At 41.6% G+C, this 16,123-nt stretch overlaps 1 protein-coding gene across 14 annotated transcripts in view; it reads right to left on the bottom strand.

Moving 5' to 3' along the window:
- Window positions 1-573: 573 nt before the first annotated feature.
- ARID1B (AT-rich interaction domain 1B) overlaps window positions 574-16,123 on the bottom strand; it is a 620,767-nt gene continuing 605,217 nt past the window's right edge. For 11 of the 14 annotated variants that reach the window (XM_061624213.1, XM_061624202.1, XM_061624205.1 and 8 more), the window contains 4 exons: window positions 14,739-14,835; window positions 9,097-9,886; window positions 6,978-7,108; window positions 575-3,569 (listed from right to left, as the gene is read on the bottom strand). In XM_061624213.1, the coding sequence (XP_061480197.1) occupies window positions 1,851-3,569; window positions 6,978-7,108; window positions 9,097-9,886; window positions 14,739-14,835 (2,737 nt within the window). In that variant the 3' untranslated portion in view covers window positions 575-1,850. Of the gene's footprint in view, window positions 3,570-6,977; window positions 7,109-9,096; window positions 9,887-14,738; window positions 14,836-16,123 lie in introns of all 14 variants that reach the window. The other 3 variants (XM_061624203.1, XM_061624204.1, XM_061624207.1) reach the window with 1 other exon arrangement.

Here is a 16,123-nt window from a genome sequence, read left to right as displayed (position 1 = left end):
GAATGTCCATAATGGGTTCCATCAGCATATACATTAGGTCCTTCCTAATTACTCACAATTTGTTTTTGTTTTTACATTGGCTATTTTATTCAGAGACTTGTTTCCACACTTGAATGCTACAACTGTTATGTCTGTCCAGTGGAAATGATCAATAGCCAATTTTCATCATCTTTTTTGCAAGTCAACAAAAACCATCATCTTATCCCACTTTTTTGTAAACAACGACTGGTAGCTATTATTTCTGATTTTTTGCAACATTTGAACACCAGATGAAAATAATTCATGATCAACCATCATGGCAAAAGGAAAAGAGTAACCTTCACTGTTATTGACTGTTTTAAACCATTATTTAAGAATACTTTTCTTTTTGTTGCTGTTAAATTGTTTTGTTATATTTGCCGCCCTAGGCACCTTTGGAAGGAAGGGTGGGATATAAATTTAATAAATAATAATAAAAAACTACTAAACTGGTTTGATTTCATGGTAAAATAAGAACATTATTCAAGAACAGCCATCACAGTGCTTAACAAGATTTAATGTACATTTATTCTTAACATGTGGAACATATAAAGATTTTATACTGAATAAATGATATTCATTAAGCCAGAGGAAAAGGAGGAATTTACATCAAGTTTTTTTGTCTTTTTTTTAAACTACATTATTTTGAAATACAAATGCGGATTCTTCTCACTGAAAAATCTTTGAAGTTGTGTATCTTCCTTTTTTCCTGTATATGTATTTTTTTTCCTGTAGACCGGTAACCAATTTTTTAAATCAATCCATAAGTAACCATTTCCACATCTTGATTTATAAAGCAAGTTGTGAGCAACTGCTCTCCCGAAATAGAGCATGACTTTATACATACAGAAACTTGTACATTACCCTCGTGGTGGTGTTTTTTGTTGTTACTGTTTTTGGAGACATGGCCCAAACAAAATAATAATAATAAAATTAAAGTCTACCATCACTTTGTAGTTACCACATCATGAAAAAAAAAATCCTTGTACGTATTTTAAAAAAAGAGAGATGAGGGTATGTTTAATGTACAACTTCTATATACATTACGGCCCTTAGGCAATAAAAATATTAAAAATGATAAAAGGAATTGTGAAGAACTGTCACTGTGGAAGGTCAAACAATAGATACTGATGTGACAGTTCTGGTGAGGAAGCAATTCATGTTGATCATCTTCAGGTTTGTGTTTAACTTTCCTAAAGAATTGGTTTTGCTCCTAGCCTAATGTAACCATTCTCCTGCAGAGAATCCAAGATAATTTCAGATGCAGACTACGGACCGACCCCGTACTTGATCCGTTACACCTACATCACTAACTTTCTTCTATTGCACAGAGCACTTTGGGCAACGACATAAAGGGTGGCTGGGTTTTCTTTCATTCTTCAAAATCAAACACACAGTAACTTAGTATATTTTCCCTGCTTTTGCACTTTAGAGTGGTGAGCCTTCCTCCCCTGCAAATCATGTTTTGCAACATTTTAAACCCCAGTATACCTAGTTTGCTTCCCCTCCAAAAAAAAAAAAAAAGTGATACAAACATGGAAAAAAACATTGAAAAGGATATCTATGGAAGTGTGACTTTGAATGTACTAGACAGAGACTTTGGTTAAAAAAATAAAAAAAAGATGTACTTATACACATAGACAGCAAATATTAATTCCATAACTGTTCAAATTAATATTTTTAAAATTCCCAATTGGTAAATAGTGAATGGGGCAGAGGAGCAAAGATTCATTTTTTCCTTCTTCCTACACTGGATAAACAAGTACAGAAAACAGCCAGTTATATGTGACCCTCTAAATCTCCACTCACACATGCTTGGCTTCTCACTTATGTCATAACTGCCCAATCTGAAAGAGTACATCACAGATGACAGATGCAACCAGAGAGTTCAGGACAGCAGATATCGAGATATCCAGCAAACGTCCTTCGTGTAACAGGAACTCTGAGCGGTTCTCCTCCACCCGAGCCATGGCCAGCAAAGCCTTGGCTGCCCTGCACATCATGTCTACGCTAGGTGGCTCCAGAGGTGGAGGCTGCATGTGCATGAGGTTATGCTGGCTCTGCTGGTACTGGGCCATAGTGACCCCATCCTCAAGAAAGCTTATCAAGTTTCCGATGCTTCCCTTCTGCACAGCGATTGCCCTTGCTGCTAATGTGTCCCCCTGGGCAAGGTTTGATAAGAGTGCCATGGACATTTCTCGGCAGACTGGATTTTTGCGGTCCCCAACGTACCTAACTAAAGTAGCATAGAGTTTCTCCTGACGACTGAATGGGGGAGTGGCCAAGATAAGGTCCACATTATTGTCTTGGATACTGAGTTTACACAGGGTTTCCAGTACAAGTCTCTGAGGCGACAGAACTGAGTTGGGCCCCACAGTTGGAAAAGGATCCTGTGCCTCTGCAGATGGGCACACCATCCAGTGCAGCAAGCCATCCAAAATTGGCAAACAGATGCTTTCTGTGTAAGCAGATAAGTCTAGCTGCCCAGAAATGTTGGCTAATGTGACCAATGTATTATCCCTCAAGACCTCAAGGCAGTCCCACCACCACTCATCCTTGCTGCAGGCCAACCCTTTGTCCGCCTCTTCCTCTTTTTCGTATGTCTGTGGTGTGCGCTTTCTTTCTGGGTGTTCATGATGGAGAAGTATCAACTTTCCTAAGATCAGCACCAAGCCTGGGTGTTTTGACATTTCGGCATCATTACCAGGCACAAAAGATAAGCTACGGACAATATTTGACACACAGATGCAACGTTTCGCCAAAGAGTCCTGCCAGTGAGTTACGGTGCATAGAGGAGTTTCATCTCGACTCTGTGGTTCATCCTCTAGCAACTTGATATTCCGATGACTTTTGGCTTGGTGGATCCCAAATGGAAATTTGCTGCTATCTGTCTGAGAACTAGAGTCTTCGGACAATGCTCCTGGACGAGCTGACAAGACATCATCAATGGTGGCTGATATGCTTTTGTCTTGCTGTTCCTCAGGTTCTCTTTTCCCCTCCACATTCTTCTTTTTACTTGAAGAGCTTGATGAAGGAGGCGGCTTCCTGCGAGGAGGAATCTCCATCTTACTCTCAAAGTGGGTCTGGATGTGTTCAGTTGTGTCGCCCCCACCCAGTTGCCAGTGGAGAAGTCCACTGTTGAATTCCTGAACACGCCCCAGCCGGTCAGATCGGTCAACAACAAATAGATTATTTTTCCTTACAATTTTTATTGGCAGCTTGTCAAACTTACTGGCTTGTTTTGGCCTCTCACTTGGATCAGCAACAGCACCAGGGAGAGCAAGAACGGTGTTCTTTTCTTCTTCAGTGCTCTCATTTTCCTCTTCCTCATCTTCTTCGTCCTCAAATTCATCAAAATAATCAATACATTCATCGTTTTCTTCTTCTTTACTGGCATCCTGTGTTGCAGATGGGGTATCCTCTTTCCAAGCTGAATTATCATCTAGTCGTTTTTGTCCTGGATGTCCCACTTCATACTCCATGAGGATCCCAAAAATATCTATCAGGCATTTTCTAAAATATTCCACCAAAAGCTCAAGAAAACCAGATAACTGAGGAAACAAAGGGGAAAAAAAGTACAAATTTTAAGAGAAACATTTTGGGTTACATGGAATTGTGTTACAGAGCAATCCAACTCATGGGAAGTCAGTGGAAGGGGAGATGGCGGAGGAGAAGCTGGAGGGAAGGTCCATGGCATCCATTTGGCGTTCAGGAGCCTCTGGGCTGGTTGAATGTGGGCTCAGCTGGGAGCTGTGCACAGGGACCAGAAAATAAAAGCTGGCATTCAAGAATATTCCTACTGGGGAGTAAGTGCACTCCGTAGGCTTCCACTGTATTTATTTTCTTAGACCAACCTTTCTCCTGATGTAACTTTGGCCTGGTTTGGAGTATGCAGGAGCGCTCCAAATGGGAGTTGGATGTGGCATATCCAGGCCCTCCTTTGACACACACACGGAATGCCTCTTTTCTGGGCCTTTTGCTGGCTTCTGCTGACACCCCTTCTACCAGGCTGGGCTTCCCAGGTGAAGCCAACAGGTGCTCAGCTGTGCTGTGGCTGAGCCAGGACCCTGCCGGCTCAGCCAGGAGTCCGCCATATCCAACTCCCCTCAACTCGGTGTAAACACGAGTTGGATTGCACCCTTAGGAACAGTAGAAATACTTTTAGGAAGATGTTAATTTCTCTTCTACAGCTTTCTATGTTCAGAGTATCTCCTTCCTGTTTACCTTTCATTTTACAAACCTTGTTGGAACATTCTCTAACACATACTTTCAGTGATCTGGCAATACTAAAAATACTAAAAAGTTTTTACAAATAGTAGTAGTAGTAGTAGTAGTAGTAGTAGTAGTAATAATAATAATAATAATAATAATAATAATAATAATATCTGCCCTTCACCCTGAGGTCCCAGGGTGGGTTAAAATAATTTAAAATACATCCTTAAAATAATTAAAAACATCTTACAATCACAAAAATAGAGTGCATCCTAAAAATATACATGTCAGGTGTGAAAGGCCAGTTTGTGTGCCTTCATCATTCGTTAAAAACTGTATTGTGAAGTTGGCAGATGCAACTCTATGGGGAAGGAGTTCCACAATTTAAGGGCTGCATTCTGGTTCTTATGTTATGAAGGAAATTCCCCAACCATGGCTGCATTATTTATTTATTTAACCCCACTGTTGAACATCTTCCCTCCCAGGAGTATAAGGAAAGTACATTTGAAATCAAGGTGAGTTGAGGACACTGAAGTCATAACTGGAAATCTTTCCACAGACCTTCTTTTTACTTAATATTCATCAGATAGCAGCTTGTTGAAGTTCTTTCAAAGGTACATTCTGCCCAAATATATATATTTAAATCAGATTCTGTCCTCCACCCTGCCCCACATTACCTCTCAAAGTTTCTGGACAGGCTACAATACATCTTCATCACAATTCATCTACAAACCAACCATGTGAGGAAATTTAGGCTGATAGTTACTGAGTAGGGATTTGAGCCTGCAAGTAAGTATACATAAATTTCTAGCCCATAAATGTTGGTAGTAGGTCTTCTACCCAGAGCTTGGAAAAGTTACTTTTTTGAACTGCAACTCCCATCAGCCCAATCCAGTGGCCATGCTGGCTGGGGCTGATGGGAGTTGTAGTTCAAAAAAGTAACTTTTCCAAGCTCTGCTTCTACCCATACATATCTGTACAGTAGGGCCCCACTCATACGGCAGGTTACATTCCAGGCCCCCGCCGAAAAGGGAAAACCGCTGGAAAGTGGGGCCCTACTGTATTCCAGCTGCTGCACTCCAGCTGACAGTGATCAGCTGTAGCGCATGAGCTCCCCAAGCTCCAGCTGATCGCGTGCTGCAGTTCATCAGCTGCAGCACGCAGTCAGCTGTAGTGTGGGAAGCTTCAGCTGTAGAGCGCGAGCTCCCCGTGCTGCAGCTGATTGCACTCTAGAGCTGATCAGCTGTAGTGCGCGATCAACTGTAGTGTGGGGTGCTCCAGCCACTGCGCTCCAGCTGAAGCACAGGGAGCTCGCACACTCCAGTTGATCGGTCAGCTGGAGCACAGTGGCTGGAGCTCCCTGCGCTACAGCTGATCGCGCGCTACAGTGAAAATGCTGAAAAGCGGGGTCCTGAAAAGCGGGGCCCTACTGTATTGTTATTTGTGGCACTTCAACGAAAGCAAAAAAGCAAAAACAACTCTTCTAATTTACAAGAAGCTTTCCTGTCTGGTGTCCTGGAGGCGATTATTACTCATGGCAGGTGATCGTGCAAGTGGCTATTTACAAGTCTGCTCATTGTTCCATATTTTATGCTGTGTAATACACATGGAATTGTAACTTCTTGTGAATAAAGAAGCAAGCCACAGAAACATATCTTTTGTATCAAAGACATCAGTCTTCTATAGTGACACCTTGTCAGGTTTTGTTTAAAATAAATTTATTTTCACTTGAAATATAAAAGTTATTTGAAAAAATTTTTTTTTAAAAAAAATGGTAAGAGACCTGGTTTTGGAAGAGGTGAAGTCTTTTGACAGCATGACCAGTGGTATTTCATGTCATATGCAAATAATTATTTAAATCTTTTACCCATTCCCCTTTCCTAATTCTCTGACCCACTTTAGTCTTCAAGCTAAGGAAGAGTTGACAAGGCATCAGTGGTAGCCAAGATGGTTTTCATGCCAGTGATAAGCTCCTGAAGGTTTTTTATTATAGTCTGATGTACTGAATGCATTGCATGTGGAAATTTACTGCATCCAAGGCATTCTTGAGTTCCTCCTGCTATTAGTGAAAGTTGTATACATCAGGAAAGCTGAATCTGGAAAAATATTGGCTTGGATCTAAAGATGCTCTTGCACAAGTGGAAATCACTTCTGCTTGCCTAATAAGGTTACTTCCTCGAGTACAGCTTCCTATTTCATTCCAGAGATTCTCAAGAGTAACTTTTAGCACAGTTGCTGAGGAGAAGAGGGGACCAGAAAACCCTTTTGTATAAGTGGAGATCTGTTCTCTCATCTTAGGATCCAAGCCACAGGAAGACCTTTGATAAACATTACTGATTTAATTTTTAAGGGTCAGTCTTTGCGGCACTGAACAGGACATTTAAGCACTGTTTTCACTGGTAGTTCTACATCTGTGGAATGACATCCTCAGTGAAGCGTCTCTCCTCAGTTTATATTTGTTTAGATGATAGATAAAAATTCACCTTTTTGTCCTGCTTTTAGAGGCTAGAGGGTAAAATCATTTTAAAGTTACGATGCTGCTAATTAAATGACTTTATGTATTTTATGAGAATTTTAAATATTTTTGCTTATTTTGTATCATATTTTGTAACTGATCTATTTTGTTGTTAAATGTCCTGGGACCATTTTAGATGAAGAGCGGTATAGAAATATCTTAATTAATTAATTAAAAATGTGCTATTGGGAAGTTTCAGAAAAACAGAATTCATGAAAAATATCAAACCTACCTGAGAGAGATTGAAAGTAGCAACAGTATTATCATCATACAGAAGGATATTAATAGTGTCTAACGCCCAAGTACTTTCAGCAAGCAGGCCCGATTTAAGTGACATCATCACTCGCCAAGCCTCAGGAGTCACTGGAAAATAAAACATAAATTTAATATGCATGTTATCTACAGGAGATCTGGAAGGCACATGGATTTTGGATCAGTGATAAGAAGGAATGTTTTATTCAAGTTTATGGTATGAATAGGCATAGTTTCCTTATTAAGTTCAAGAATGCCCACTCCCATACCCATTCACCAGAATTCCTTCCATTGAATGTAAGAAGCAAAACTGTGCATATTTAGATGAAAACAGCCATGCTGCTATTTTGAAAACTGGCTGAAAAAAGCAGCACAGAATGGCAGGCACTCTGTTGTTAGCCATCATGCTTGTTATGCAAATTGAAGAGATGATCCTCTTTTAAGCATTAAAAGTTGATGGAGACAATAGAAGTTTGATTGCAGGCTGTCTCAAGATAACCAAGGAATGTGTACAACTGTGTATGTATTTGTGTAGACTGAAATCATGATGTAGACTGAAATCATATTTGCACTGTCTGAAAAATCATTAGGATTTGAGAAAAATGACATTTAGAATAATAAAATAGTAGAGTTGGAAGGGGCCTATCAGGCCATCGAGTCCATCTTGCTGTACTCAGACCCAGCTTGGCTTTTTAGTGCCATACAGATATTACTTTCTTCTGCTGATCCATATGTTTGCTTCTGGCACCTTCATAATGTCTGCTCAACATGCCCACTTGTAAATAAGGAAAGTAGACATCAAAAACACCTAGTGCCCCTTCCGCCAAAGGAAATTGATTCTCTAAAGGCTACCTTGAATTTCCTCTTGGGGAACAGGGAATGAAAAATGGCCATAAAGTAGTTCCAGTGGTAGCCATGGTGCCCCCCAGATGTTGTTGGATTCCAACTTCCATCAGCCCCAGCTGCATGGCCAATGATCAGGGATGATGTGAATTGTAGTCGATCAACACCTGAAGAGCACCCCACAGTAAGAAATGCAAACTTAAATGCAAGTAATGAAACACTCAGAAAAGAAAGAACATTGTTCACAGCCTGAAGATGTTCAGAAGTATTTATGAACCTTTACAACATGCAACTAGGTGTTAGTTAAAACACGAACAGAACTGTAATCAAGAATAGCAGTTATACCATATTGCCCCAGTGCAAAACAAATAAATATTCTCTGCAGGACAAGAACTCTCTGACATTATGTACAATCTATCGTCTTCCTGTTAACAGATACCGTTTAATGGTCTTTCCAATCAGCTGACAAACCCCTCTTCTACTGTAGAAAGATAGCTAACAAATAAAGCTGAAAAGGGACGTTCCATTTTTGCTGTATAAAATGGTCTGGTCCTATGAGCCACTGGACCTAGAAAGCAGTTTCCAGTGATTCAGTCCTTTGATCCAAGGTTCACCACTATTAGAGAAGCAACCATCGACTTCAAACAAAACAAGGTAATAGTAAATAACACAGTAATGGCAGAAATATAGTGTGTTTTCTACAGTAAAATCATATAAAAGCACTATAGCCCAAAAAACCATTGACCAAACTGCCAAAAAGAGAGATCATGTCTCAGGTTGCTGATAAATATTTATTAGTAGCCCAACAAGTTTCAGCCAGAAGGCCTTCTTAGTGGGCTTTAAATAAAGAATATATTTGCACAGTTATTGCATTTGAGTTATTGAAAGCAGACGTTTTCCAGATATCAGTGCAAGAATATAAAGCTCCTGAAGAAGGCTGAAACATGTTGGGCTACCTGTAAATATTTATCAGCATCTGTTTGGCCTTACAATGAAATCAAATGTCAGAAATAGCAGGAGGACAATGCCTAACATGAAACTGCTACTTTGATATTGTAAAAGACTCAGTTAAAGGAACTTCTTGACTAAATATGCAGTGCTCTTTGTATAAATATTCTCACTCTTGCTATGAAACTTTGGGCATGGCTGCAAGTTAGCAAAGGTAAGTTCTCAGTGCATATTTACTTAACTGCAGCCTTTACAAAACTAATTAAAATATATTCCTTTCCATATAGGGATACTTGTCTGGCCCTTACCAATATCTTTTGAGGTAATCTTTCGTCTTGGTTTCAAGACTGGTTGAGATGCTTCTACAGAGCCTGGAGGAAAAGTTATTTCCCGCCTAATTGGTGGTGGCTGGGTTGGAGGACCTGCGACCTGTGAGACAGGAACAGTTGGCATAACTTTCGGCATCTTCATGGACGGCAAGAAAGGGGATTTACTTGGAGACATACGATTTTCATGGGAACGTGGAAAAGATGCAGGACTAGGAGCCCGAGATATGTGATTTGGCATTGATGGTGGTGTCTGGTAGGATGACTGAGGGGGTCGAGTGATAGGCTGCATGGAGGCAGAGGAGGACATGTAAGAAGGCTGACGTTGGTTGACATGAGAAGGCCACTGGCTTTCATGGTTTATCCTCTGGTCAGGGACCATCATATCCTCAGTGCGGTTTATCACTGGATAAGTTGGGGCCTGTGCAGGGCCTCCAGGGCCTTGTCTATTTTGATACTGATAAGACATATCATTTCTTGTGGGCCAAATGTTTTGCTGTGGGCCTTCACTGGAGGCTGATGACTGCATAGGACCACCAATCATCTGAGGAGGTATTCCATGTTGCTGCATTTGTCCTGGAGCCTGCATCCTCTCTCGGTTATAAGGATACGGATACTGTCCCTGTATGGGCCTCCGGTCTGGTCCAGGGTAAGCACTACTGTACTGGTTAAACATATCCTGCTGCTGGTTGCCATACTGGATATTAAACATATCTCCTTCATGGCGTTTTGCTGGAGGCCCGTACATGCCATCCATATGGCGTTTGTAGTTCTGAAAAGAAGTAACAACAAGAATGAGGTTTAAAATATAATGAAAATACTAATTTCCAAATTTCATTTTATGTTCCACAGTCGATCTATGATGGCTACTAACTTGGTTCCTTTTGAAAGGGGATTATTTATTTATTTATTATTTGATTTATATCCCGCTCTTCCTCCCAGCAGGAGCTCAGGGCAGCAAACAAAAGCACTAAAAACACTTTAAAACATCATAAAAATAGACTCTAAAATACATCAAAACAAAACAACTTTAAAAACATTTATTTAAAAAAAGTTTTGAAGAGATCTTAAAAAAGATTAAAAAACATATTGTTAAAAAAAGGTTTAAAAACATATTAAATAGCAATTCCAACACAGAAGCAGACTGGGATAAGGTCGCAATTTAAAAGGCTTGTTGAAAGAGGAAGGTCTTCAATAGGCGCTGAAAAGATAATAGAGATGGCACCTGTCTAATATTTCCAAAGGGTAGGTGCCGCCACACTAAAGTTCTATTTCCTATGTTGTGTAGAATGGACCTCCTGATAAAATGGTATCTGCAGAAGACCCTCACCTGCAGAGCGCAGTGATTGACTGGGTATATAAGGGGTAAGACAGTCTTTCAGGTATCCTGGTCCCAAGCTGTATAGGGCTTTGTACACCAAAACTAGAACCTTGAACTTGGCCCGGTAGCAAATGGGCAGCCAGTGCAGTTCTTTCAGCAGCGGGGTGACATGCTGGCGATACCCTGCCCCAGTGAGCAGTCTTGCCGCCGCATTTTGCACCAGCTGCAGCTTCCGGACCAACCTCAAGGGCAGCCCCACATAGAGCGCATTACAATAATCCAGCCTGGAGGTTACCAGTGCATGGACAACAGTGGTTAGGCTATCCCGGTCCAGAAACAGCCGCAGCTGTCTTACCAGCTGAAGCTGGTAAAAGGCATTCCTAGCCACTGAGGTCACCTGGGCTTCTAGTGACAAAGATGGATCCAGGAGCACCCCAGACTATGAACCTGCTCTTTTAGAGGTACGACCGCATCCAAAGCAGACAACTGACCAACTATCCGAACTCAGGAACCACCAACCCATAGCACCTCCGTCTTGCTAGGATTCAGACTCAGTTTACTGGCCTTCATCCAGCCCACCACCGAGTCCAGGCAGCGGTCAAGGGCTTGCATGGCCTTTCCCGATTCAAATGTTACAGAGAAACAAACCTGGGTATCGTCAGCATACTGCTGACACCTTGCCACAAATCTCCTCATGACTGCTCCCAAGGGCTTCATATAGATGTAAAACAGCACGGGGGACAAGATGGTACCCTGCGACACCCCACAGCACAACTGCCAGGTGGCCGAAAGACAGTCACCCAATGCTATTCTCTGAGAAAGTCCTTGGAGATAGGATCGGAACCACTGTAAAACAGTGCCTCCATCTCACCAAGTCAGCCCAGAAGGATACCATGGTCAATGGTATAAAAGCCGCTGAGAGATCAAGTAAGAATAACAGGGTTGCACTCCCCCTGTTTTTCTCCCGATAAAGGTCATCCATCAGGGTAACCAAGGCCGATTCAGTCCCATAACCAGGCCTGAACCCAGACTGGGACAGGTCAAGATAATCTGTTTCATCCAAGAGTACTCACAACTGCTGCACCACGACCCTCTCAATCACTTTCCCTAAAAAGGGGGTATTTGCAACTGGTGAGTAGTTGTCACAAACCAATGGGTCCAGGGTGGGTTTTTCCAGGAGTGGTCAGATCACCGCCTCTTTCAAGGCGGTTGGAACCACTCCCTCCCACAATGATTCATTAACCACCTCCTGGATCCACTCGGTCAACCCCCCCTGGCAAGCTTTAATAAACCAAGAAGGGCAAAGGTCGAGAGGACACGTTGCTGGCCGCTTCAACACAAGCACCTTGTCCATGTCATCAGGCCGCATCAACTGAAACCGTTTCCAAGAAGTTGCAGAAGATGCTGCACTGGACACCTCACTGGGGACCACAGTAGATGTGGATGGGGCATCAAGACTGCTACGGAGGTGAGCAAGTTTACCATCAAAGTGCCTTGCAAACAATTCACAGAGAGCCACCGAAGGGTCTAAAACTCCATTTCCTGGAGTTGATGTCAACAGACCCCTGACAATACGGAAAAGCTCCACTGGATGGCTACTTGAGGATGCGATGGAGGCAGAGAAATGGGCCTTCTTCGCCACCCTCACTGTCACACAGTAGGCACGGTTACGATGTTTTACTCGTGCCCGATCAGCCTCACAGCATGTCTTTCACCACTTGCGCTCTAACCATCATCCAGCCTGTTTCATCGCCCTTAGCTCACTGGTGTACCAAGGTTCAAACTGGGCTCCACAATGCCGGACAGGGCGCTCAGGGGTAACCGTGCCAAGAGCCTGGCACGCCTCGCTGTTTTACAGCGTGACAAGGGCTTCAACAGGGTCACCAGCTCTACCAACTGGGAACTCCCTCAGGGCATTCAGGAATCCTATGGATTCCATTAGTCTCCGGGGGTGGACCCTCTTAATCTGTCCACCACCACCCCCCGCAGGGAAAGATTGGAGCCATAAATCTAAACTTCACCAGGAAGTGGACAAATTCATGGAGGATAATGCTATCAATGGCTACAAGTCATGATGGTTATGTACCACCCTCCAATATACCTCTGAATGCCAATTGCTGGGGATGAGTGCTCTTGTACCCATGCCCTGCTTGTGAGCTTCCCATAGGCATATGTTTGAGCAGTGTGAGAACAGAATGCTGGACCTTTAGTATGATCCAGCAGGGCTCTTCTTATATTCATATGGCATAAGCATTTGAGGTTATATTATGCAGATACTGGTATATTATAATATTGTACTTTCATTAGTGTTTTGATTACCATATAATGACTTTTTAATTATTTCAATAAATATGTATGAATTGGCAGACAAATCATCTTTCAACTCTAGCATACAACACCTACAGAGAATGATAACTTTAGTGGCAGGCTAAAAATGCTTGATGATGATAGTTGAGGCTGCCCTTTCATTTTTGCAGGTGAGTTCCGATGCAATTATAACTTTATAAAAATTAGCCTTAGGCTAATACTTCTCATGTTAGTTCTCAATCCAGTAAAGCTTGGTAAAAAAATATTGGTTATTTTTGATATTTTTGAAAAAACAATGTTTTTTATTAGTAAAACCATTTTTAATACTTTTGTTTACCATGCAGAAAACTGAAAAAGTATCTCTATAACTTTGAAGCTCACTATAACTTGCTTTTCAGAAAATGTAAATTCCTTTGAGATGTTTTAAAAGCATATTAAAGCAAATGAAACCATATGATTGTATAATAATAGTAAAAACATATCTTGAAATGGGATGCAAGATGTTTTGAACAAACATTAATATAAATATTAGAGAACTTCTCCCATATACATTTAGATCTTCAGAGGAGGCCCTCTTGAAGGTGCCACGACCCCCAGAAGTTCAAGGGGTGGTGACCAGAACCATCCTGATTTTCTGATTTAGGAAAATAGCAGAGAATGAATTTTCCGGGGACTTTTACTCCGGAGTAACTGGATTGCTCTGTGTTGCACTTATGGGTTATATCCAATGCTGTGTGAGTGTACTTCCTCTTACACAACATAATTTTTATTTCCTCTCCTCTCTCTACAGCCCCAAACAGTCCCCACACCTACCCTGGAGAGTCTCTCAACCATCTGGAACAGATTTTGAGGGTGCACAAGGAGCTGCCCAGGGGAGGAGAGAAAGGGCAAGTTCTATTGTATGAACAGGAGTCTGTTCCATTTGCAAACCAGCAGTGTTGGATTCAGCCTTATGATTCTGGGATTATGTTTTCAACTGAAATGTATTCACTAATAGGCAAAAAACCTTGAGGTTTAAGAACGTACCTATACCCAACAGATATTTCTATCAAACTTTAAAAAGCAGGGAAATTGGGCAGCTATAGTGAATGCACCAGGGGAGCATGAGAACTGACCTCCTCTCTAAGATGTACTGCCCTACAAATCTGCAAAAATGCAAACACAATTCGGGTTGGTCTTTCATGGTCCAATCCACTTCCTGTGTAGCTTGGAAGAATTTGGTAACGTGCCTCTGAGCATATGGTGAGTGGTGGCAACACCTGCAATCAGCCCAAATAACACAAAGAAGAAGTCAGGTCTCATGCTCCCCTGCTGCATTCACTATAGCTGCAATTTCCTTGCTTTTAAAAGTTTGTTGGCTATAGGTAAGCTCTTAAACTGCAAGGTTTTTTGCCTATTAGTGAATAAATATAGTTTTTGTATGATACACTATATGTTCAGAGCAAACTCATTCTCCAAATGTCAACTTTTATGTAGTTGAAACAGCACCATCCATGTACAAAAGGGGAATCAGTCGGACTGAGGAACCTAAAGTTTTGTTGGGGGTTGGGGGGGAGAGGAGAAATGGTAAATCAGGAGAGAGGATAAATAGAATGAAAGAGGACATGGCTGGCTGCTGGAGTCCTGAAGAAAGATTGTTACAGTTTGTGGCCGTTTCCATTTGACAGCCGTGTTGAGAATTTCACTGGGAAATGGGATATAAATATAATTGAACAAATAAATGTATATAAATGTAGTCGAACACCCCCTGCTTCAAACCGACTACATTCTTTGGGGATATATCCTGCAAATTGTTTATACACTTATAAACTCCTTCTCAGGAAAAAAGCTGTATTGCCCTGTGTCTCACTGAATGAGTACTTCCAGCTATGAAACATTCCATAAACACATGCACATGGATTTCCTCAGTAAAAGGTGATTTATACAATCTGAAGAGAAATACATGGATTTCTAGTATGAATTTTGCAAAGGGAAAATTACAACCATAGATGTTTACCTGCTGTTGTGGAAACATTCCAGGTTGGTGTCCCCCATAGGGTGGCTGTCCTGAAGGAGGTGCTTGCGCTGGATACTGTTGTCCATATGGTTCATGCCTGCAATGAGAAATGTGAGCTACTAATGAGTACTGATGATTTTCCCATTTAAACTGATAGCTGTTTACAAGAAATCCTAAAGCTTTCCACAGAGCCTCCCGTCTGTTTTGTCATAATGAATGTTAACAAAATGTTATTTGTTCCAACACAAGTGTTGTTAATTTAGGGGGGGAATGCTGTACTCTGGTTACGTAGACTAATTCAGTTCAGTTTGGTTCAGCCACATTAAATCACAGTAAATCCATTTCAACAGTATCAAACATGATAATGTAGAAGCAGTGGGCGTAGGCTCCAATCTCAGGATTGAATATACAGGTAGTTTATGGCCTGCATGGATGCATGATTCACAAGTTTTCTGCTTTAATTCCATCTCTTATGAGAGACGGAAATATTGTGGTAACTGAGTGAATTGTATATACATTACTTTGCTGGTACTCCAGGATCATATACAATGTCCTGTTTAGGGTGGTGGGGACATATAATCCCAATATCCAAGCTTCTGCAGGGCCCGATAATCTGCATCCTAGAGTATTGAAGGAACTGGCTGAAGAACTCTCAGAACCGCTGTCTATTATCTCTGCGAAATCATGGAGGACTGGTGAAGCGCCACATGACTGGAGGAGAGCTAATGTTGTCCCTATCTTCAAAAAGGGCAAGAAGGAGGAACTGGGGAACTACAGATCAGTCAGCCTAACATCAATCCCTGGAAAAACTCTGGAGCAGATTATAAAGCAGTCCATCTGTAAGCACCTTGAAAACAATGCAGTGATTACTAGGAGCCAACATGGATTTATGAAGAACAAATCCTGCCAAACTAATCTTATCTTATTTTTTGATCGGGTAATCTCCCTTGTAGACTGTGGGAATGCTGTGGACATAATATATCTCGACTTCAGCAAAGCTTTTGACAAAGTGCCCCATGATATTCTGATTAGCAAGCTAGCTAAATGTGGGCTGGATGGAACAACTATCAGGTGGATCCACAGTTGCCTCCAGAATCGTACTCACAGAATGCTTATCAATGGTTCCTTCTCAAACTGGGTGGAAGTAACAAGTGGGGTACCGCAGGGTTCGGACCTGGGCCCAGTGCTCTTCAACATTTTTATTAACAACTTGGATGAGGAGGTACAGAGCATGCTTATCAAATTTGCAGATGATTCAAAATTGGGGGGCATAGCTAATACCATGGAAGACAGAAACAAAATTCAAAGGGACCTTGTTAGGTGGAACATTGGGCTGAAAACAACAGAATGAAATTCAACAGGGATAAATGCGAAGTTCTACACTT

The sequence above is a fragment of the Rhineura floridana genome, chromosome 4 (genome assembly GCF_030035675.1).
Source record: "Rhineura floridana isolate rRhiFlo1 chromosome 4, rRhiFlo1.hap2, whole genome shotgun sequence".
NCBI lineage: Eukaryota > Metazoa > Chordata > Lepidosauria > Squamata > Rhineuridae > Rhineura > Rhineura floridana.
This window is presented reverse-complemented; position numbering and strand designations above follow the sequence as displayed.